General features: G+C 39.6%; 1 protein-coding gene across 4 annotated transcripts in view; it reads right to left on the reverse strand.

Moving 5' to 3' along the window:
- Positions 1–2,943: 2,943 nt before the first annotated feature.
- Positions 2,944–24,772, reverse strand: part of CDH12 (cadherin 12) — a 693,631-nt gene continuing 671,802 nt past the window's right edge. For all 4 annotated transcript variants that reach the window (XM_039525377.1, XM_039525374.1, XM_039525375.1 and 1 more), the window contains 5 exons: positions 21,405–21,541; positions 14,292–14,413; positions 10,751–10,868; positions 7,138–7,389; positions 2,944–4,098 (listed from right to left, as the gene is read on the reverse strand). In XM_039525377.1, the coding sequence (XP_039381311.1) occupies positions 3,599–4,098; positions 7,138–7,389; positions 10,751–10,868; positions 14,292–14,413; positions 21,405–21,541 (1,129 nt within the window). In that variant the 3' untranslated portion in view covers positions 2,944–3,598. The remainder of the gene's footprint in view (positions 4,099–7,137; positions 7,390–10,750; positions 10,869–14,291; positions 14,414–21,404; positions 21,542–24,772) is intronic.

A 24,772-nucleotide genomic window follows, 5' to 3' on the forward strand; every position in this document is an offset into this window, starting at 1 on the left:
ACCTGTAGACCTAGATATCTATCTATGTTCTTTCATGGCCCCCATCATCATGATATCCAATAGCCTCATAGTCATTAAGTATTTACAATCATGACACCACTGAGAAGCAGGAAGGAAGGCGAATTGAGGCACAGAGAGATTAAGGGCCTGATCCATCTCCCTTTAAATCCAATGGAAAGACTCCATGGCCTGTAATGAGAGCTGGATTTGACGCTAAGGGCCTGATGTTCAAAGGTAATTAGATGCCTAAAGATACAAACAGGCACTGCATAAACGGTCTTCAAAAAGTGTGTGCGTGGGGGGCGGGGGCATCCTATCATAATCTGGGAGCAGCAGCTTTGGTACAGCTGTGCTTTCAGTGCACCATGCAACCACCCAGCTCAATTCATTGTATTTATTTATTTATTGCTGTGTCTGTGACCTATAGTGCCTCCCCAGTCCACATGCGTGTGCACAGTTTTCAAGTACTGCAGATAGGCACCTACAATCTTCGGAAGACTTAGGTGCCAAATGCCAGTGATCTCAATGGGAGTTCAGCACCAAGGCACTTCTCAAAATACCACTGGCTGCCTAGCTGCATTTTCAGGCATCTAAATCCTTTTGTAAATCTGGCTCTAAAAGGTCCCACAACAAGTCTGTGGTAAAGGCATGAGTTGAATGGAGTGTCCAAACCACACATTAACTACTATCCCGTCCTTCTCCCTTGTTTCAGATATCCATGTCCAACAGTAACTTCAGCAGGCTGAGCTAAACCTGTTTGATCGCTCTTTAAATTAAGTGGCTGAAATAAATTTTTTAATTAAGATTGACAATTAAGTTAAAATTAATAATTGCATATTAATTCATTTAATTAAACAATCTTGCTGCAAGTTGATTAGCTAGATGATAGGAACATCTCATTTACAAACCTCTTAAATGTCAAAAATATATGCATTTGATAATCATTTTATATTTGTTTAGCAAACAAGAACTCTCTTGTTAAATATGTATTGTGAGCAATGACATGACAAGGGTCATATTCTCTGCCTACTCACCTTTGGAGTCCAGGCTGCACTATCCAGACTAAATTCCAGTTTGCTCCAGAGCCCCAATATCCCGTCTCCCAGTATCCAGTAAAATTATAACTTTTAGTGACATTCATGCTCTGTAAAATCAGACAGTCAGAATCTGCTCTCTGTTACACTACTGTAGGGATTACTAGTGAAATATATGTAAAGAACCCTGAGTAATGTTACCAAGAGCTGAATCTAGCCCTGTGACTTCACTGGGGGAATGGACAGTATGGAAGTCCTAATTTTGCTATGGCAGAAGAGCGCTGATGAAATTCCTGTCCACAACAGAGATGAAGCATCATATATAAATCCATTACAATCAACACACCACACAGACTATAGTGAGAGATTGTGGCATCTGATGAAGTGGGTTTTAGCCCAGAAAAGCTTATGCCCAAATAAATGTCAGGTTTCAGAGTAGCAGCCGTGTTAGTCTGTATCCGCAAAAAAACCAGGAGAACTTGTGGCACCTTAAAGACTAACTAGGCAGAGTCTAATCAATTGAGATGAGCTATCGTTAGCAGGAGGAAATAAATGTGTTAGTCTCTAAGGTGCCACAAGGACTCCTCATTGTTTGTGCATCACATATACAACACACAGAAAGGGGTGCCTCCACAAATGTGAATTTTGGCTGGATCAAGCCTCCCTGGCAAATGCTAGCAAATGGTTCACATGAAGTTTTGTTTTACAATTGCACAGTAGGGATCTGATTCTCATTTATGCTACAGTCCCTTTACACCTCTTTAGCAGTGTAATTTACACCTACTTTAAGAGCAGTGTAGAGTGACCTTAGTGTGAATTATAATCAAGCCCTACATTTGATTAAAATGTGTTAACTGTGCTTGACATTTATTAGTTCTTTAGATGGCAGAGGATAAGATGTCCTTTGGTGAATGAAAGACTGTGATTCACTCAAGGCTCACACTCACCCTGCCAATGCCATAGACCTCAAGTGCAGTGCAAGCAGATTATGGACCAATGTAGAAGCCTGAGAGAGAAAAAAAATGTGTATTCACTTTGGGCCACAAACTGCTGCTTCTAAAAAAAATTACCATATTTTAGATCAGCAGGCAATTCAACATTAATACTGATGTGGCATCATCCAGGCCAATCAGTATCAAAATGATCAATATTTCTACAGATTGTTTGCTTGTTGAAAGTGTAAGAAAAAATGCAATAAAAAATCAGATGGAAAAAATGTCAAAAATGTAATACAAGGAAATGCCAGCTGGAGCTTCCAGTTTCATGAACTTTGTTTATGATGTCACAATAAATCTTCAGTGGAATGATGCCTGTGTACCACATGATTGAAATGATATCCACTTCTCTAAGGATACGAGTATGTATATAAAACATTTTACATGTATAATTTAATCTGATGCTGAATATTTTCTTGAAGACTACTGTAGACTTCATTTTCAGAGTGCTCTAAGACATTTGAAACAGCTGACACCATAATGGCACTGATACGAACGTATGACATATCCTGAATTTTAGGACCAGTTGTGCAGGTTCCAGCAGGAGTTTAACATATATGTCCTCTCTGTCATGTAAGTCTACAATATTGACAGAATGACAAACTAATTTCAAAGAAAAGCAATGTGAGGTTCTTTATATATATTTCCTTAGTCATACTTACAATGAAAAAACCCCTCACTGATACTAAAAAATACATTCACCCTCTTAAAACCACCACTGACGTACAAATAACCTGTCTGTACATGATGAGTGGGAGTCAAGGGAAGTTTCCTTCCTATAAAGGAACAGATGTTTTCATAATTTTCTCTCTCATCCTGGAAAAAGTGTAACTGATTAACCTTTTAAATATTCCTTTATGTATGCTAAGATCAAAGTGTGATGTGTTTTTAATTTTGGGCTTTACATCTTGAAATTGAGTAATAGCATTTTTTATTCAATTTTTCAGTGAAATGCAGACAGAAGAAATGTGATATCTTGGCATACAATTATTATTATTATTCCTTAAAATAAAATAAAAATCCAAAACACTACCCCTTGAGTTGTGGTCGCTGGATATATTCCAGAAAGTTATCTTCATTTTTGTTTTAAAAGAAGTAGAAGTCAGCATGTTGCTATTGCTTCTTGACATAAAGATAATGTCCTTTATGTTCAGTTTACAGCTCAGTTCTGTAACACCATCATAGCAGAGTCTTTACCGCTTTAAATGATAAAAGTTTCAATAGGCACTTTAGTGGAATTAAGAAAAATCTACCACTCTTCCACCATGATGCCAGAAAGCTAGCTTCTGTCTAAGTTGTCATATCAGTACATTGTAGCTAATAGGCCTGAGCTTGTCTCAGTGTTATTCCCAAGTAACAAAAAACACCAACAAAAAAACTATTTCTTACAGGGTTTATCCTCCCTTTGCAGACCAAACCAAAACTGACAGTATGATAAATATAGTAACTTGCAGGAAACAGGTGCTGTCTTTTATAATCAAAGGAATCTTGTCCTATAAAGCCTGGGTTTTATTTTTAGTTTGTTGTTGTTATCGTTTTCTTATTCTTTCCTTTTGGGTTTCCCCTCCCTTAAGTGACTTTATCAGTATTATAATTTTCTTCCTCTCCGAACATCTCTGCCAAGACTTTAAAGCGGGGTCCCCAGTCACTCAGGTAATCGTAATCCTGGTCTGCCTCTGTAGTAAGTGAATCTATAGAGCTCAGAGACTCTGCTACAGATCCATTTCCTTCATAGGCATAGGTTGCCAGTGAATCATAAGGGGGTGCAGTGGGATCTGCATCGTTTTCCTGCAACCTTTGATTAATGAAATCTCTTATGTCTGTGTTGTCTTCCACTGGTGGTCTCTGACGTGGGAAACATAGAGTGTCTGGTTTTATATCCCTGCGTATTTTGTTATCTTCAATCACTTTTGGATTCCTCAGGGCACCGATGTCGAAAGCCTGGGTGTCTTCCTCCCCACCTCCTTCATCATCATAATGGATGACATTGTCTCTGATGTCTTCTTTAGAGGTCATCAGGGTGTCTTTTTTCTTCTGCCTTCGAAGTGCCACATACAGCACAACAATGACTGGAACAAGGGAAGAATTGTATATTAAGACAAATATGGAAATACCTTGGCTGTCTGCTGACACACTAATATATCCTTCTATGATAGATAGGAGCAATCAAAGGGACCTTTTATTTAGAAGACATTCTCCTGCTGCTTTACTTTTCTTTTTTTAAGCAGTGCCGTAACCAGTAAGGTAGTATTTGCAGCTTGACGCACCTAACTCCCATCATTGCCAGCTATGCACCGAATAATGAATAAGCCCCCAAAGGGCTTGCCTTTACTATAGAGCCATGTAGAATTCATATATATATATTTGGTTTTTAAGGTAGTTTCACAATGTGAAAATGTATTCCATTCCAAAATGGATGGAAGAAAATTGAACATTAACTGAAACAAAAATAGTTTTGAAACAGAAAACCAATCAAAGAGGTCAAAATGTTCCTTATCACTGATTTTTTTGTTTGTTTGTTTGTTTTTCAGTTTGGAAATTAATTTTCATTAATGGTGACATATTTTGCTATATGTTTTTATTTTTCACAAACCAGCATATTCTGGTGGAAAAAATTCATAATAATATTTGAACATGACCTTGAGGAGTCATACTAATGACATGATGCTGATAGTGACTTTGCAGTCAGGGACAAATCATGTTCAACATGGTATAAATTGGTTGGGCTTAAACCCTGGTCCATATAATTTACCCAGGAACCAGTGACACAGTACTGAACATGACTTCTCTGCCTACACTGCCTACACTGACTGCAGGATCATGGTCAATAATATTTTGTTAATTAACATGGCTCTTCAAAGTGGTGTTCTAACTCAGTGTAATTTTCTAGTGAAAATGAATCTTAAGGGTACAGCAGGTTGACTTTTGAAATATCTGATTTTAAAATCTCTGTATCAGGTAGGTTTCTTAAATAACAATTATGGAGTAGGCTTCTAAGTTACCGATACAACAATACATAGTAGGAAGTGGGTTTGAGATATAGAAGATCACCTTAGGCTATGGGGATTACTGAAGATTGTCAATGACAAATTAATGTTCCTAGGTCAAGTGTAACATAGCACACTGTTACCACACTGAGTGGAATGCAGAGAACCACTAACAGACCCAAATCCTCTACTCTGTACAAAGCCAAAGTAAATGGGCCTCGGAGTTCTGTGGGAATCAGTGATGGAACTGACCCCTTCTCTTAGCAGCTGTTGCTATAATCCGTATTACCCAGTTGCTGTGACACATCATAGAATTATAGACATGCAGGACTGGAGGGGACCTTGATAGGTGATCTAGTCCAGTGTTTCTCAACCTTTTTGGGCTCAGGACCCATTTGTAAAAGTTTACGACCTGTCTCAGCCCAGTAAACAGTCTGAGGGTGGAGGCCCTGGGGTGGCTTCGGTCAGATCCTGTCCCCTGTGGGGGGTGGGTCTTGTCAGGCACTCGCCCCTTAGTGGCAGCTCCTGCAGCTCTGTACTGTGAGATTGGTTGGGCTTGGCTCTCCTCTCTGGGCATTGCAACCTCTGGGGTTGAAGCACTGCACAGGTTTGGCCTATCCCCCTCACTGGACTAAATTTGTGTGAGTGAAGTTGTTACCGTTTGAAACATTCTGGCAACCTGATTTGGGGTTCCGACCCCAGAGTTGAGAAACCCTGACCTGACCAGTCCCCTGCACTGAGGCAGGACTACTAGTAGTAGTAGTGTTATCTAGAACAGTGGTTTTCAATGTGGCCCCCAGACCATGGTCCACAGACCATGTCTAAGATTTCCAAGAGGGTCCACACTGCCATTTGAATTTTTTTAGGGGTTCACAAATGAAAAATGGTTGTAAATCAGTGATCTAGAACAGTGTTTCCCAAACTTGGGACGCCGCTTATGTAGGGAAAGCCCCTGGCAGGCCGGGACGGTTTGTTTACCAGCCCTGTCTGCAGGTTCAGCCGATCACGGCTCCCACTGGCCGTGGTTCACTGCTCCAGGCCAACGGGAGCTGCTGGAAGCAGCGGCCAGCACATCCCTCAGCCCACACCGCTTCCAGCAGCTCCCATTGGCCTGGAGCAGTGAACCACGGCCAGTGGGAGCCGTGATCGGCTGAACCTGCAGACAGGGCTGGTAAACAAACCGGCCCAGCTTGCCAGGGGCTTTCCCTACACAAGCGGCGTCCCAAGTTTGGGAAACACTGATCTAGACCATCCCTGATAGGTTTTTGCCTAAGCTGTTCTTAAAAACCTTCAAGGACAGAGATTCCACAATCTCCCTAGGTAATTTGTTCCATTGCATAACTATCTTATATGCCGGGAGTGAGTGTGTTCAGGTGAGTGTCCTCCACCAGTAGTTCTGTGTAAGGAGCTGGTCTGAAAAGCTTGGATTCAGGGCATTTAACACCTTGAAGTGCCTATCAGAATCTGAGTTACCCAGTCTATTGTGTAAGCAATAAAGTAGGTTTGATTACACTACTAGTGTACTAGGGCTTTATTCTGGGGAAGATAGGCAGTAGCCTGGGCTGCCAATTACACTGTATAAGTAAGACCTTATGGTAAAGAGAGTTTGTACTCAAGCAGCAACGTCATGCTATGGAATCTGTACAAATGTTATATTATTTTGCAATGGTCCAGTCAGCCACAGTCTACATTATAATTATGTCTTCCTGTCTCATTTCTTCATTCTTCTTACTTAATCCCTCATAATAATTGAAGAAAGGCCCTTACCAGGTAGCGGCTTGTGCAGACTTAGTAATTTTAAATATATGGAAATCAGTTCCTCATGAAAGGTATTTAATCAACACTGTTTCAGAGCAAAATTTGCATTTCAAACCAAACTGTTAAGGTATTTTTTCCCGCTCCATAAGAAATATGTAGCAGTTAGCAGATTGTATGCTCGGATTCAAATTAATGGTCAGTGCTTTGGGATATTTTTCTACAAAGGTAGAAGCATAAAAATTCTCTTTGTAAACAGTTGTACATTTTCAGTGGCCTTTGTTAAACAATAAATGGAACTATGGTGACTCAAGTTAATTCACAAGTAAAATCAGAGACATACTTTGTTACAGGATGAAAACTAACCTAGAAGTATAACAATACACAGCAATATTGCGATCAAAGCCCCTGTGCTGAGTCCAACTGGTAGGAAGATTGCTTCAACATTGCAGGATAGGATGATACCATCAGAATCGCATCTACAAACATGGATAGTCATTGTGTTTGTGCTGCTCTGTACAGGATAGCTGCTGTCTTCTATCACAACTGGGAGGAAATACAAGTCTTGCTGCCTACGGCTGTAGCCACTTCTCCTGGTTTCAATTCCAGCTGTGTTGTCTGCAAAACATGACAGTTATCATAGGATTGTTTATATTGTGCTTCACTTAATATTTAAAAGTTTGTATTTTGTTGAACAGCAAAAAACTAATCTGGCTTCCTGAATCAGTGGATTATATATGCTCTGTGAGTACCTTGGTTCATTATTACTGAAGCTGTCAAATTCAAATCAGATGCAGCCAAGGTTTTTTTTTCAAGGCAACAACTAATCTTTTTTGTTTGTGTACATTTATCCAGCTAAGCTTGACAGCTAACATTTCAAATCAGAAATGAAAAAGAATATATATTTCCTTTTTTTTTTTTCTGTTACCGGTATTCCATTAGCAGGGGATTTCAATCTTTCCTTTCCTTTCCTTGCAGTGGAGTTTGGATCTGGTCCCCATTATGAATATGTCTCACTTTAGCCCTTTGGATTTGACAATGAGGCAGCTGGAGGAAGCACAATAGCCCCTCGACTTCCCCACCCCACTGAAAACAGACAATTAAAGAAAATATTTTCAGCAATCAACTGAGCCCTTCATACCATTAGTACATTTGCCCCTAATCAGTGCACAAACTGCACAGAGCTCCCAGGAGCTGAGTTTTGCCACTTCTTCCCAGCAGGAGCTGACTTACCACTGCTTTACATGAATCACGCAAACTTGAGTAGGAAAGCAGTGATGTGAAGATTAAAAGGATTAAGTAGAGGCAAAAGGAAAAGCATGATTGGAAAGCAATTTACTGTCAGGTCTAATTGGGGATAGCTTGCAGTGCTCATTCCCCGTTACCATCTCCCCCATGTGCATTACTGTCTAGTTCAGATCATTTGCTGCAACATTACAAGAGTTCACTTACTAGATGTTTTTTCCCTTCCTCCTTTGAATCCTGCCACTGAATATAAAGATTAAGAGCCACATCCAATTCTCAGATACCTATGTTCAACAATCATTAAAGCTGATAGGAGTTGAGTGCAAGTATCTATAGACCAGATTTCTTAAGCACCTAGATACTATTCTGATTAAAGCCGGTTGAATATTGTCCAACTGAACATTTTTCTGTCAGATAATGGGGTTTCATTGAAATTGAAACTTCCCACAGAAATGTGTCAGTTTTGACAACATTTTGTCACTCTGGGGTGGGGGGTAGAGCTTATCTGATAAGGTCTAAAAGTTCCATTTTTGACCTGAACATCTTGATTTCTTTAGTATCAACATGGCATTCCATTAAGAAAATAATTGTATGTTGTATAGTAATGTCAAAATTAAAAGAAAAGATTTCAATAGTCCCAAAATACTCCTTTCCCCCCCAAAAAAAATCTTCATGGGTAATTTTTGAAGTTTGTTTTTTTTTCTAACTCAGAGTGAAGGCAGAGAAAATAAACATTCTGGAATTTATCACAAAGCAGAAACCATGGTTCCGATTAGGTGCCTAATTCCAATTAGGTGCCTTATGGATGGTCTACACTTACAAATGCCACAGCTGCACCACTGCAGTTGCGTTGCTGTAGCGCTTCAGTGTAGAAACTACATACACTGATGGGAGGGATTCTCCTGTCAGTGGAGCTAATCCACCTCCACTAGGTGATAGCTTGGTCAACAGAAGAATTCTTACATTGACCTAGCACTGTCTATAAGGGGACTTAGTTAGCTCAACTATGTTGCTCTGCAGGTATGGATTTTTCACACCCCTGACTAATGTCATTAAACCGACCATTTTTTTTTTATTGTAGAACAATCCTTGTAAGTACAATAACAGACAGGTAGGACTTGGTCCTAAATGTAAATATCAATTGTTATGGGAAATTAGCATAAAAATAGGCGTAAAAAGGCTCTTTGGATGTATGTGTGTGCCTCTGGCACAGTAGTGACTATTCTGGTAACTTTTATTTTATTGTGAGTCCTGCAGTGCTTGGTGTTTTTTCTTCCTTTTAAACCCAAACTCCTGGAATCAGGAGAATCTCAGCTTTCATTTAAAAATGTTTTAAAACCTCATAGTTGTAGAGAGAAGCTTAAACACATGAAATCACTTAAAATATTTTTTTGGTTCTTTTAATGTCTCATGATTTTATGCCATTTGTGATTTTTGGGAGCCTTAATTCATAAGGTTTGAATGGTTGCGGCTGGCAAAACTGCTGCCATTGTAGTTGCTAGGAATCAGTACATGTCTTTAGGAGCAGAATCTGGTAGACTACTTTGGTGTGGTTTCCCCTCAGCCTCTGGTCCCAGTGATTTCTTCCCCTTCCCTCCCCGCAAAGGAGAAAATCAATGTTATGAGACAAACTCGTTCATGCTTCGTTTCCCTTCTGTGCCTTCCTTCTTCATTTCATGGCTGAACTTAAGGTAGAACTGGATGCAGTTCATGACAAAGTGCTGCTTTCTTGAAAGCAGCACCAAAGCTTCTTGTGGGAATGGAACAGTTTTAAGGAGAGAGGTTTCTCAAACCCAGGATGGAATTTCTGGAGATGGAGAGAGCGAGCCATCCCAGAACAGCGGTAAAGGCACTCACTGGGATGTGAGAGACACAACTCCCTCTGATTCAGACTATTTCGGGGTGTCTCCCTCTTTTTTTAATGGAAAAAAAATAAAGGTCTCAGTTTTGTTGTGATATACAGTGGGAAAAATTCTGACATCTTGAAAAAATTTCAGGGCACTAAATAGAGCTGGTAAATAGAATAAATTAACTTGAGGTATTCCTCCTACATTCTACTTCACCTAATTCCTTCAGCCCCGTACCTTCCTATTTCTGGGCTTCTCTCACTCTATCATCAGCTTCTTATTTTTCACCTTCTATCATCAGAAAGGACTCACTGGCTGACTATGTAGGGAAACAGTGAATTGTGTAATAAGTGCTATCAAATGCACTAAGTAAATGAACTGAAAAAAGAAGAAAGGTGAAACTCTTTCTATAAAACTTCACTGTGCATGAATCATAATGCACTTACAAAAATGGGCTATTGCATGTACATGCTGATGCTGTGTAGTGCTCTTTGGCTTTGACGACAAAATACAAACACTGGTACAGAGTAGTTGGCCTTTTTTTGATTCATGAACGATTAAGGCAATAGATTATGTAAATATAAAACAGAGATTATTTACATACTGTATTATATTTACATATTCAATAATATTAAAATATTCAGTTTACAAAATATGTAAATTATTTACACAGATTAACAAATTTTAAGGCCAAATGGGACCATTCGATCATCTAGTCTGACCTCCTGTATACCACAGATCCTTACATTTCACCCAGTCACCTTATTGAGTTCAGTAACTCATGTTTGGCTAAAGTATATCTTCTGGAAAGGCACCCAGTCTTGATCTGAAGTCATCAAGAGCTGATAATCCACCATTTCCCTTGGTAATGTGGGTAAACAACTTACTCCTGTAGTCTTGGACTGTGAAATTTGGTTTGGTGGACACCTCAGGTGACAGTCTAAAGGAAAACCTTTGTCCAGCAGGGGACAAATCTTTGTCCGCAGCACTGACAGTCTGAATGACCTGAAACCAGATTGAAATTGAATTTGAGGTCAGTTCACTCCTTTAAAAGAAACAGCTTTGCAAGAACATTAACATAGTCATCAAATGAAACAACAGAGATGGACATTTAAGCAATAAGACAAGACAGAGTCTGTTTCCTGCTGGAATAAAGTGCCATTCCTCTGTGTTGTAAAGTAAGGGGATGAAGGCAGAATGCCACATTCTCTTGCAGAGTGGTGTAGCCAAGAAAGTCACACTGTGAGCTGTCTGAATAAGATTATAAAATCATCCCATGAAAATAATAATGGAAACAAATATTTTGTAACTTGTACCTAAAAAGCATAGTGATAGTCACAGGATAGATATAGATATTCTCTTGCCAAGTAGTAATGCCAAACTATATAGTTCACATTAAGAAAAACATGATAATTAGGATGAAATAAATGAGACTTTAAAAATAGAGACTAAAAACTCCAGATCTGAATGTCTTTCACAAACTCTGTGGAAGTTTGGCTCCCCATAGGCTCTTGCTATAATTGGTTTAGAGGGAATGGCCAAGAGTCTGTCTCAGAAGACCTCTTTTGTACACAAATGGCAGAAGGGAAGCATAAGAGCAAAGGTGCAGAGAGAAGGCCAGAGATGCAATAGTTTGGGAGTATGTGTGGGACTCTGACTTTATCTACATGTACATCTTGCACTGGTTAGAATAAAATTGTTTTTAATGCTGATTTAGTAAAACCGGTACAAACCCCTTTGTGGATGCTCTTAAGTCACTTTGCACCAGCTTTATTGATTGCCAAATTAATACCAAACTTATGTAAAATGCTTTTTATCAGCAGCTTTCGTAGCTCTTTACAAAGGAGGTTAGTACCATGTCCCCATTTTAAACATGGGGAAATTGAGGCACAAACAGGTGATATGACCTGCTCAAGGTCACAAAGCAAGCCAGTGGAAAGAGCTGAGACTAGAACCTAGGTCTCCTGAGTCCCTGGTCCAGTGCTCTATCCACTAAGCCCCATAAAGGCATAGTGTAAATTGATGTATGTATGCCTTCATAAGTGCTTTCATTGATTTTAAAAAAGAAAACACTTTAGTTTAGAAAACACTTAATATTAGTACCTGTTAAGCTTTGCAATGCTCACCTGAACCAATTTTTTTAAGATTCTCCCATCACTAGTATCAGTGACTAGATAACACACAGATAGATGCTTTATAAACACCATATATTACATTATACCGGTAAAATAAGAAGGTAAAATACATAAGACAGATTAGTAGATATAGGTACATGCAGACATAGATGCTCACTGATTACTACAGCACCTCACTGACACTGATTAATACACAATGCTCCTTTTGTGGTAAATTTAGAGCTCTCCCAGACTTCATCCCAAAATAAAAACAAATGTGCTGGCACTGACGTTGGGATGAAGTACAACAACTGGGTTAGCTCCCTGTCTTCTCAATGGAGCCAACAATTTTTTGACAGTCAATTTTTATATATTCATGTATTTTGAAACCACAGACAAAACTGTCACTTGCATCTGAAGAAGTGGGTATTCACCCACGAAAGCTCATGCTGCAGAACGTCTGTTAGTCTATAAGGTGCAGGAGGATTTTTTTGCTTTTAGAGAGAGAGACCAACCTCTACCCCCTACCCCTCTGATACTTGACACTTAAAAAATGAGTATGATGGTTACATAGGCAGGTGTGTTTTTCTTTTTGCTAGTCACTAATTATAGAGCAGGCAAAATCATTCTAATTCCATAGCTGATAACCAATGTTCCCTCTATTTTTTTCCACGCATGTGTGGAATGAATTTTGTTATGTGCACCAGTATGGAGGTAATGTGCAGATGTGCACCATCAGTAGAAACAGAAAACCTAGATATAATATATATATATATATATTTTAAAAATTACCATAGGGATAATTACTCCAGCCAGGACAGGTTAGGCATTTTAGAACTCACTACTCAAAGAATTACATTTAAGCATAAAAGAGAAATAAAAATTATGAAATGCGTAGACCAGCCAAAAAAATAAAATAGCACTTTGAAAGAATAAAATTAGAGAATATATGTGTATTGTGGGAAGTAACAACAACAAGAATAATAGAGGTATGTGTTGGGAGGTGAGTGTGAAAGACTGTGTGTGTGTGTGTGTGTGTGTGTGTGTGTGTGTGTGTGTGTGAAAGACAGAGACACACACACACACGTCTCTTCCCTCCATGGCCCTGAGGCTTGCGGGGAGGAGTCTCTCCCCAGCCGCCGCAGCCACAAGACTGGGGCCAGGTGAGAGAGCTGTTTCTCCGGTCCCAGCCGCAGCCCCAGGCAGACCTGGGGCCTCGGGTGACCGCCGTCTCTCCCATCCCGGCTGCAGCCCCGGCCAGAACGGGGGCTGGGGGAGAGAGGCGTCTCTCCCTCCCCCTAGCCCAGCATGCCCCAAGCTCCTCCAAACCCCCATCACCTCACCCCACCCTCCACATTCTTCATGCTCACCTGTGTGCATACCTGTGTGGCTGGTGCACGGCACTTGATGGGCTCATGTGCAGCCACACAGGCGGACACTTAAAGGGAACACAGTTGATAACTGAATTAATCAAACTGTTAAAGCTCCAAGCCCTGTTTCCTTGAGGTAAAATTTTGATATAGTACAAAAGATGTTATGGCCTAGGGCTTTGCAGACCTTTGACTGTTCAGCACTTAAACAGGACCACATACCAAAGAATTTTGGACCAAATTCTGATGCTTCAGTCAGCTGAGAAACATCTTACTCTGCATATTTTACTATTGACTTAAATGAATCACTTGTGCAGTAAGGTGCTGTTCAGCTGAGTGAGGGTATCACAATCAGATCCTGAGTGTAATGTGTATATTTCAGACTGCTGATTTTGGGTGAAAATATCTCTGCTTTGTTGAGATTTCTTCCCAGGGAAGGAACATATGGATAAAGACACCTGACCAAGTATCCTCTAATTGCTTCCTTGAGCCCACCCACTCTGTTTTATCTGCCTGTTGTCTATAGTCTTATGCTTAATCCTAAACTCTTTGGGGTAGGAATTGTCTCTGTTGTATGCTTGTTCAGTGCCTACAGTGGGGCCCTGGCCTCTAGGTGCTACCATAATACAAATAAATAGTACCAAGAACAGAAAATATGATGGGCAACAATAAGAATTTCAAAAAGCCAGTGCTTGTTTTCAGTGGGAACACATAGCTAATTTCCAAAAGGATTACAAACTGATACTATCAAAGCTTTCTAGGGGATTTGGATGCTGAATCTTTGGTGCTCAAATCCCTTAGGTAGCTTTGAAAAATCTCATCCACAATTTTTTATTTTTAAGTGTGAAATTAACAATACAGTCTCCCCCCCCTCCAAAAAACCCCCGGCTTTTACTTTTATAAAATAATAATAACATTAAAAGGAAACCAAAATTTCAAAATACCTGTCCCGGTTTTGCGTTTTCACATACAGATGTCTCATATGGCACTGAAATTTCTGGAGGAAATTCGTTGACATCTAAGACATTTATTATAACATTGACCTTGCTGGTTAGTAATGGATTACCTATAAAAAATTTTAGACAGAAAGAAAGAAAAATTAGGAAATACTATTTCTGTATGTCCCCCTCAACAGTGCCCATTATCTTGCCGGAAACACTCAAGGGTTCCAGATACACAGCTTTCACACTAGTGCAACTCCTTGACTTCAGTGAACTTAGTTTTCATTCTCACCAGTGTGAGATCAGACTCAATTCAAGGGCTTTATTGTTTTGGACCAGATCCTGATGACCTTACTTACACTGAGTGGTATCTTCCTGTTCATGGAGTAAGGTAACTACTCAATACAAGTAAAGGTATCCGAAATTGACTCTTCAGATGGAAATTATAGATGAATACTTTTCTTAGATCATTTTACAAGAATTCTACTGCTAATCATTTCCCATGATTTAAAACTGTATTCATTTTTTTCTAATGATGAAATATAAAAATTCCATAAACTTTATACTTACAAGCTGCTATACATCTTCAAAATGCTGTACAAATGGTAATTAATTAAGAAAGTAAGTAGATATACACATTGTATGGATGGGGAAAATGAGAGAGAAGGGTTCAGTGACTTGCCAAAAAGCCACAGAGTAAGCCAGTGACAGTCAGCTTTGGAACTCAGGTGTCTCTAGATTATAAACCAATGGTTAGTCCAATAAACTATGCTGCAACAATTATCCATTCATTGTACAGGTAACACATACATATGTGCACAAAATTCATATTTAAAAAGAGTATGCATCATGTTAATAGGCAAGGACCTTCCAACTCTTCCAAACTGCTGTGTTCTACAGATATTATTGGAAAGTTGTTTATAGATTTATGTGCAAATTCAGTGCTGGTGTAAGCAGGAACAATTCCACTATGCAAAATTTTCTATAGTACACAGGGGTTAGAAAAATCAAAGGATAATTTTGTCCCTCAGGATTGAAAATATTCAGGTTTCTATGCAGTTACAGTTAGCCATAAAAAAAAAGTGCTATAAGTCATGGCTGGCAGAGACTGAACAGCATGAGATAAGAAATATAAGAACTCTCTTAAACTTTCACCCATTTTTAGAACCAAATTTACACGGAACCTTTCAGAAGTGCTGAATTATTTGGATTACTTGCGTATTTAATATTTTTTGCACAAGCCACTGCAAGCCTGGGATCTGTGGCCAGCCCAGGCAACAGCAGGGATGGAGGATATAATAATTTGCTGTGTGTATAGGTTAGCGATTTACAATTCCCCACCTCCAGACCAACATAAAAGCGTGGTGAGAATTATACCTCTGAGAGGCACAATTTCTTTCCTGTCCAGTGGCACAGCTGTATGCTACCTCTTACAAAGCCACAATACAGACTTGAATGATTTCCAAATCAAATTCATTCAGTTGCAAGTAAAAAGTTGTTGTTATAAATATACAAGTAAAGTACTGCTGCTAGCTCTGCAATCTCAATTTAGGATCTAAAAAAAACAACAAAAGAATATAAACTGTGTTATTTCTTCTTATGAATCAACACTAGTACAAGTGCAAGTCAATTTTTGTTCCTTTGCAACCCATTTCCTTCAAATTCATCCTCAGCTACACATTTGCAACCTCGCTGAAGCCAAATGGATATAACAGAGGACAGAATTTGGCCACACAGTTAGGAATTAAGTGACAATTTTGTTGATAGACAATCTAAAATAAATTCTACCCCACTCTCTCAAGGTTGAATTGTCTCTGTAGTGCTAAAAAAAATAAAAATACAGCAAAAGTTTATTTTAGTCACTAAAGAAAGCAACAGTGATTCTGAATACACTGAGATCAGATGGGTCAAGTAAGAAGGTGTTGTTTTCACAGCTTCACTTTCAACAGCACCTCATTTTAAAAATCTTGCCCATGCAGTGGTGCTCTCTGAAAGGAAAATTGTATATTCATACAGAATATCTCAGTCATACATGATTCTTTGAGTCTATTGTAAGTTCATTTTAGGGGAAGCAATGAAGATCATTCTGGATTGTATTAGCAGGAGTGTTATAAGCAAGACACGAGAAGTAATTCTTCTGCTCTACTCCGTGCTGATTAGGCCTGAACTGGAGTATTGTGTCCAGTTCTGGGAGCCACATTTCAGGAAGGATGTGCATAAATTGGAGACAGTCCAGCGAAGAGCAACAAAAATGATTAAAGGTCTAGACAACATGAGCTATGAGGGAAAATTGAAAAAATTGGGTTTCTTTAGTCTGGAAAAGAGAAGACTGGGGAGGGACATAATAACAGCTTTCAAGTATGTAAAAGGTTGTTACAAGGAGGAGGAAAAACAATTTTTTTCTTAATCTTTGAGGATAAGACAAGAAGCAATGGGCTAAATTGTAGCAAGGGAGGTTTAGGTTGGACATTAGGAATAAGTTCCTGTCGGGGTGGTTAAGCACTGGAATAAATTGCCTACGGAGGTTGTTCAATCTCCATCACTGGAGATTTTTAAGAGCAGTTAGACAAATGCCTATCAGGAATGATCTAGATAATTCTTAGTCCTGCCATGAGTGCAGGGACTGGACAAGATGACCTCTCAAGGTTCCTTCCAGTCATATGATTCTATGAGAGATAGCTGCAGAAGAAGTTCTGAACCTAAATTGTAGATGAAGATGACAATTTGAGGGCACAGTCATCACTGTCAGTTCCTTTTTATCACTAAAAATATATTAAAATATTTTTCTAATAATGCATTAGTTGTGAATGATGTATGTTCTTTCAAGTGTCTTGTAAATGGAAGCAGCTGACTAGTTAAACTGTTTAAAATCTTGGTAATTCCTATTAAAGTGGTAATCTCTCTATATATCATATCGATTTGAATTTTCTTTTGGAAGTGTTTCATATGAAAGATTATTTTCATTTTGTTTTCAGCTTCTGTAGCACAGTGCAGAAATTAATGGAGGTAAATTTAAAAAAAAATAAAAGTTAGAAGGAATTCAAGTGACTGCCATTAATATCAACGGGAGTAGTTTGGTTGTGTTTTTTTATTAATTCCTGTGCACCACTTTGAAAATATACTTGTTTCAGCCTGTCATTGATAATCATGAAAGATAATAGAAGGGAGAGATTCCTCTATCTTTACTCATATTGGCTAATACCATACAATAGTGGTACCTGAGCCTAGCTATAATCATAAGAATAATAGTGGGGCTACCAGACTTTGTTACTATAAATAATAAATAAATAATGATAATAAATAATAAATAGAATTTTCTCTTGCTCTGGTCCTTCAATCTATTTCCTTTTAAAAAATATAACCTCAGGTGCTCTGGTGCTAATAATAGAATTATATGAGCCATAGCCAGCATTATCAGCTTGTAAGGAAAGCCTGCATTATTCATCCATATCTGCATTCAGGTTTATATATTGCCTGCCACTATCTTTAGCAATTTGAGTTGCATTGTACTTGTGCTATTACTGGAAAGTAACTAGCTCTCTTGAGGCCTACACAATCACTCCTAGTCAAGATTAGTTGCTGTGGAAGAAAGGTAAGATAAGCATCATCATTGAGTTTAAATACGGCCCCTCTTGAAGCCACAGATGTGCAGTGGAAACCAATGGGGACTGTGTCTCAGGGATGAGACAGGCATAGCTGATCCACAGAAACTTGTTCATGACCTTGACATTATTTTCCATGCAAAGTGGCATGGTGGCAAAGCCCAGTTTCATTTGTATTTCTCTTTGAGCTGCTGGGGGCCAAGATGGTGGGCAGTATTTAAATGAGAAACACAAGACGCAGATCACATAGTCAATTGCAATAGGGCCTTAAGAGCCAGCCAGAAGTGAGATTTTCTCTAAATTGAGGAGAACAATCTTATTATTTTGTTTTTGTTCATTTCACAAATGTAGATTATTGTATGAGAGGAGAAAACTCTAGACAGCAGAGAAAAGTGTTAACTTTTGTGATCCATTGTGCCTACGCTGATTTGGGCACCTAAATACAAGTGATCTGACACTTTCTGAAGAGCTGAGCACAATCAAATCCCAGTGAAGTCAGTAGGAACTGCAGGTGCTTGGACAATGGTGGTACAACCCCGTGTATCTTGTCTATCATCTCTACTCTTAGAGCAACACTTATTGGGTAACTATAGGCTGGAAAATTCCTAATGAAGAAAAGAGTAGGATGGTTTGTGCTTAAGGCACTGGGTGGGGAGCTGGGACATCTGAGTTCACTTCCTGGCTACAGAACTCTTGTGTGACCTTGGGCAATTTGCTTCACCTGTGCCTTAGACCATTGTCTGTAAAATAAAATGTGGAGAATTGGGGCCCTAGAGATTGCTTTTGGAAATTTGGGCCCTTATCTATTAAATTCATACCTTGCATACTTGAACTGTATGTATATCACTCCATAAATACACACATGGTTAGGCTTTTTTTTTAATAGGCTAGAAATGAGGGCTATATACAATTACTTGAATGGATGAGACAGTTAACCAAATCATTCTCTCTCATCCTGGGAGAATTAAAATTAGAATGTCAATTTTTGTATGTGCTAATTTTCAAAAGTTATAAATTTTGTTTTGCTGGGGTGGCTTGGAATGGGGAACATATGAGATTATTTCATCAAAATTGCAAAAGGCAATTGAAAAAAAGATAAGTGAACATCTTTTGCTCAAAGCTACGATAACAATTCAAAAGGAATATAAAACCTCATGCTTCAGGACATAGGATAACTTCCAATTGACGGGGTTACAGAAGAAACTTTCTTGATGGGTTGGTTATTCTATAATTGTCCATTATGAGGTATTTTTCACCTTCCTTTGAAGCAGCTGGTAATGGCTACTTTCAGAGACAGGACACTGGGCTAAATGGACCATTAATCTGATCAGGTGTAGTCATTCCACTGTTACTGAGTAACTGCCATAATGTTCAGTTTTAAAGCAGGAACTCGTCTAAATAATTAAATTAGCTTTCTCTGTCTTTTTCCAATGGTCCCCTCAGTACTTCTCCCTGACAGAGGCAGTGAATGTGATAAAGTATTTAAAATGTTTCCATGGCAGGGAAATTCAGAAACTTGCCCTTTCCCCCTCTTCTACTACTACTTAGCATTTCTGAAATCCCAGCATTTCCCTCTGTTACCTCTGAGTCAGACAGACCTATATGAAGGTTTGACAGGTAATATTTCTTTGTTCTCCAAAGTATTGCCAATTATAGGTGTACTGTATGTATAACATTTATTTTTAATGACATGAATAACATTTGATGCACAAATATTAAGGTATATGGGGATATGAATTTCAAATGTATGAGAGGTACAGGTTTACTAGGTTGGCTAATGGTTAGAATTGGGAATTTTATAATGTGGGCTACATGCAACAACTCTTAATATAAGCACTACACGTGATCTTAGCCAAAAGGCCGAGAAGCCTATAACTGTATTTCCCTTTATATGCCATGTTGAAGTGAACCTGTTTTTTTTTTACCTGTTTTTTTAATTACTCTGGAGTCTGGGAGAATAATAGATTCACAATGAGTTCACTAGAACAAATGCCTTATTTCAGGACAAATTCGCAAACCGAAAATGCTCCTTGCTTACCAATAAATCTAAATATTTAAGCTTTCCTTAAGCATAGCCTATAAAGAGATCTCCATGCTGCAACACCATTTCTGCATGCCTTTCAAATTCTCTGAAATCAGATTACAATTCTGCTGGCCTTTTTTTTTTTTCTAATTCACACAAGAAAATGTACTTCCCCCATACAAAGGTAAGGTCAGAAGTCACAGGTTTAGGATATACACATAATGAGATGACTCCTTCAGTTTAAGTGCATAGGCACATTATTTTATTTCCTGTTCTATCTTCAGCCTTTAGGGATATTCCTCTGGCTCAGTTTGAGATAACTACAACTGATATTTTTTTTTCAGCTGGAGTAAGTTTTAATAACACACATACAGATATATATATATAAAGTCCTACCTTCTACGTTATTAGTATGTATAGTTTATTGAGTAATCATTGCTGAATAATGCATAAGGGAAAACATGGTCCCTGCCTCTGTAACATACATTCTAAAACAGATAAACAATACAGTACTGTTGTAAAGTGCACCAGGGGTCCAGAGCCACAGCCTATTTAAGTCAATGGAAAGACTTCTGTGAATCAGATGCCAGATGATCGAAAAATAGGTTTCTTTCCCAAAGGATGAAACAAACCTAGGAGAATTAACTTTGACAGGGAAAGAGGTGTGCTATACAGAAGGCTGTGAATGAAGAGGGGGATGCTTGCTTGATACCCCATGAGAAGGAGGGAGTTCCCAACATAGGGGGGCAGACTAAAAGAAGGCACAGAGAGGAGCATGGGAGAAGACAACCAGGGGAGTGATTAGGCAGGGGGGCTTGGGCAGATTGAGAGGAGAGATGGATCAGGCAGGTGAATTCATGCAGAGCCTTCCATTACTGGTATCACCTCAACCTTAACTCCATTCTAATATAGTTTTTGTCTGGGAATTAAAATAACCATTATACTCTTCCCCACACAAAGAGGAAAGGTATGCTTTCTCCTTGACTATCCTCAACTTGATCTTATTAAGTAAACAACAAAACAAAGAACAAGAGAAAGGTCTCCATGTGAGAGCACCAACTCTCTCTCTCTCCACTGTAGCACCCACAGACAAAATGGCAGCTATCTCTGCAGCAAGGAGATACTTTTCTCCATTTAAAAGTTCAGTACACATACGAGACACAAACTACAGTAGTTACACCACAGTTATCAATTGTTTAATCACAATAGTCCCAGTAAAATGCATGTTCTAATATCATCCTTTAACTCCAACCTCTTTCTGATAAAATTTCCATTGACTTCAGTGGGAACTGTGCTTGCATAAGGAGCACAGGATCAAACCTGACTATATGTGAGTATTTGAATATGATACTTAGCCTCACCAAACTGATACATGTTATGCATCCTTAAATCATTTCATACTAATAAACATTTTAGAGGAGGCTCACTTCTGAGCATTGTATTCTGAGAGATACCATTTTAGTATCTTAATTCAATTCATGCCATACTTACTAACTTTACTTGCAATTATAGAGAAATTGTACTGTGCGGTGCTTTCTCTGTCCAGTAATTCATTAGTTGCAATGGTTCCTTCAGATCCATCTATTGTAAAGTAGCTCTCTGAATCACTCTTCCGATCTATGAAGTACCTGCATATGAAAAAAGTAGATGCAAGTGTGCAATGATTATACTAGCTTGATTATACCAGGCTAGCTTGATGTGTTTTGTTCCCATCCCCCACCCCCCGTAAACAATGATTTCTTTGTTTCAAGGTAAAGGGGAAATGGGAAATAATGAAAGATTTAGTACTACTAACGTTCATATTATTTTAAGTCCTTGTTACCTACAAACTCATCACATACTTCTCAGCTTCAATGACCTCTGATCACTACCGCAAATCACTGCTGAAAGTATCAGAGAGACTTGTAGGGGGAAAGGAAGAATGGATGCGAAACAGTATCAAAGGGCTGGATTCTCTAATCAGATATGGGTGCTTTTCACCATCAGGAGGTACTAAAATGCCAGAAACTGGTGGCAACTGGCCTAGAGCGAATTCCTCTGTTGGAGATGAACTCATTGAAGGCACGAGTGTACTGACTTCACACTGGGTGCCTATCAGTCCCCTCGTTCTTGGCTTAGGTGGCATATCAAGGGAAGGAGGGGTCATGTTGGGGGGAGACAGATGGGAAGTGGGTGTGTTATAACTCCACTGCACTACATCTCTCCTCTACTGGTGTAGAGCTCATCGAGGACCCTGTATCAATATATCAAATTAGAGCAGCCCATAAGCAACCCTGACTTTTGTCAGGTCTCAGAATCAGAGAGCTGTAACTGTCTTCCTGTCACTTTTGAGAGCTGCTGCACAGCAAAAGCAAAGCTCTGCAGAGAGAGATCCAAACTCCGTTTTTTTCTTTCTTCTAGGAACTAAGAGAAAGATGTGTGTGTGTGTGTGAACTGTTCTGTTTACAATCTGATAACTTGTTCCAAAACCATTCCCCAATTCATTTTAATTTTTCTTCTAATTTCTCTCATGGTACTGTTACTGTTTGCAAGAGAATAAATAAATAATTTTTTTTTTTTTTCGATGCTAACTATTCCCTTTTTTTTTTTTTTTTTCAAACAACAGCTGCACATCATCTAGCTGCTATTTGCCATAGTAGGCAGGGGGGAAATGGAACAGTCATTTTCATTTGTGAAGTAGTAAAAGGATAAAAGGAAAAATAAAACTGAGGTGAATTTAATATAATATATATAATAAATAGTGACTGTGGACTTATCTTCTTGTGATTTTATGCTCCCTACACTCTCTTTACTCTTGAGATGAGAGAGAGAAGATTAAAAAGAAAAAATATATGTAAGGTAAAGCAGTAGAAGACACCAGACTTTTCCTCACTGATGAGTGAAATGAGTAATGAAACAAGCAGTAAAATTGAAGTAAACCTGTAAAAACTACTGGAAAAAACACTGGAAGAGACTGTAAAAGAGTTTGAATACTGAGATGGACTGATTTGCTTTCAGTACGTTGGCTTTCATTACAAATCAAAATAAATATATAAAATCCATATATATATATATATATATATATATCCTCTCCTCCTCTCTCCTCTCTCCTCTCTCTAGTGGCGGATTTCTTTCCTTTCCTTCCTCAGTAGTTTTGAACCCTGGATGATGAATTGTATCAACTACTCGGGATAGGGGGCCCAATTAGGGGGGAACCCAGGGCAGGCCCCAGCCCCCCTCAGGTTCTCAGCAGCCCAGTGTTCCTGTGCATGCTGCAGCTGCTGCTACAGCTACTTGTAACTGCTGCCCAGCTCTCACTCAAACCCCTGCTTTCTCCTCTTCACTTCTTTCTCCCTCTGTCTCCTCCATCTGCCTGGGTGTGTGTGTTGTTTGATGTTATCTCGTGTTTTCTCTCCTCTCAGTTCCTTCCTTCCTCCCTCTTCTTCCTTCCTTGTGTTTCTTTCCTCCAGCTCTCCTCCCTCCTCCTCCTCTCTTTTTCCTCCTCCCTGCTCCTAGACTGGCCTTCTGTCCCCTGGGGTCCCATGATTAGCCTGTCCTAGCTCTCTCAGGATGCTCCCCAGAAAATGTTTCTCTCTCCTGTGGTGCCTAATTAGCCTGGCTTGGCCCCCCTTGTGGTTGTGATTGGCAGAGCGAGTGCTTATCATTCTCTTCCTAGCTAGTGCTTGGCTTTCCCCAGAGCCCTCCATCTGCTGCTCATAACTCATCTCTGGCCTATCCCCATCTCCTCCACATCCATCATCACCCAGGCTGTCCAGCAGCGGTTGGCATCAGGCAGTGTGCTCAGGAGCTGTGCCAAAAGAAGACCATCAGCGTGCCGGTGGCATCCAGCCCTCATGCGGGATAAGAACTGGATGTGGTTGTATTTTTTTGCATCTCCACCTGGTGTGCGTGGTCATTCTGGAGTTTTGCATGGTCCCCACAGAGGTGTGGTCTTCAGCAAGAGCAATTACAATGCCTCAAGAGGTAATAACTCCTCGAGTCATTGCACATTGACAACAGCGAGCATTCTTCTCTCACTCTGCATGCTTCTAGGTGTTCTCATGGGCTTTCTTAGAGTATCGAGAAGACTTCATCTCAAACATCCCCAAATCATTTGTAGAAAGAACTGAAATTGCAACCCCACTCCTTCTGGGCTGGAGTTAAGTGTCAATAGGGAGGTAGAGGGTCATTCTGTAAGGTCCTCACAAGTCTGCCTGTCCCTGGACCTCGTCTCTCCCACTTCTGACCTCGAGCCCTTTACCCACTTGGACTGGGACTCCCTTCAGAATAATCTGTTAGACTGGGACTGCCATGCCTGGGCTAGCACGGGAATAATTGCCTGGATCTGGCATGCCAGGCTTTTGGGAATGCACTTTCTTTTTAGTCAGCTGGGGCCAGTTTTGGATAAACTTCTAGTTTATTAGTTTGGGGCCACTGCCATATAGCTTATACCATATATTAGCAGGGTAGCCCCAGCCTGCCAGCCACCTTAACCCCACTAGCCAGATTCCCAAGGCTCTCCCCTCACCTTCCTCCAAGTGGGTCTGGTGTATGGATGATGAGTAGGTATGCAGCTGCAGCTGGCAACTGGTATGGGGCATGGGCACTTATCCCATGAGATAATGCTGGAAGCTGGAAAGCATGGCATGCTGGCTGCCAACTGGGGGCTGGGGTTATCTGCCTGGGAGAACGGGCTTGTCTTCTTTGGTCTCTTCTTTCTCTTGGAGAACTTTCTTTTTTTTCTTTCAGATCTTTTTCAAAAGATCAGCAGATAGTCTTTCATCAGTCTACATTCAAGTAGGTACGGGTGTATCGATGGGGAGTAGGTCAGTCACTCTACTCAGTCATTCAGAATCTCGTGTCACCACAGAATCTCGGCA

Source organism: Mauremys reevesii, linkage group 2, assembly GCF_016161935.1.
Source record: "Mauremys reevesii isolate NIE-2019 linkage group 2, ASM1616193v1, whole genome shotgun sequence".
In the NCBI taxonomy this organism is placed as follows: domain Eukaryota; kingdom Metazoa; phylum Chordata; order Testudines; family Geoemydidae; genus Mauremys; species Mauremys reevesii.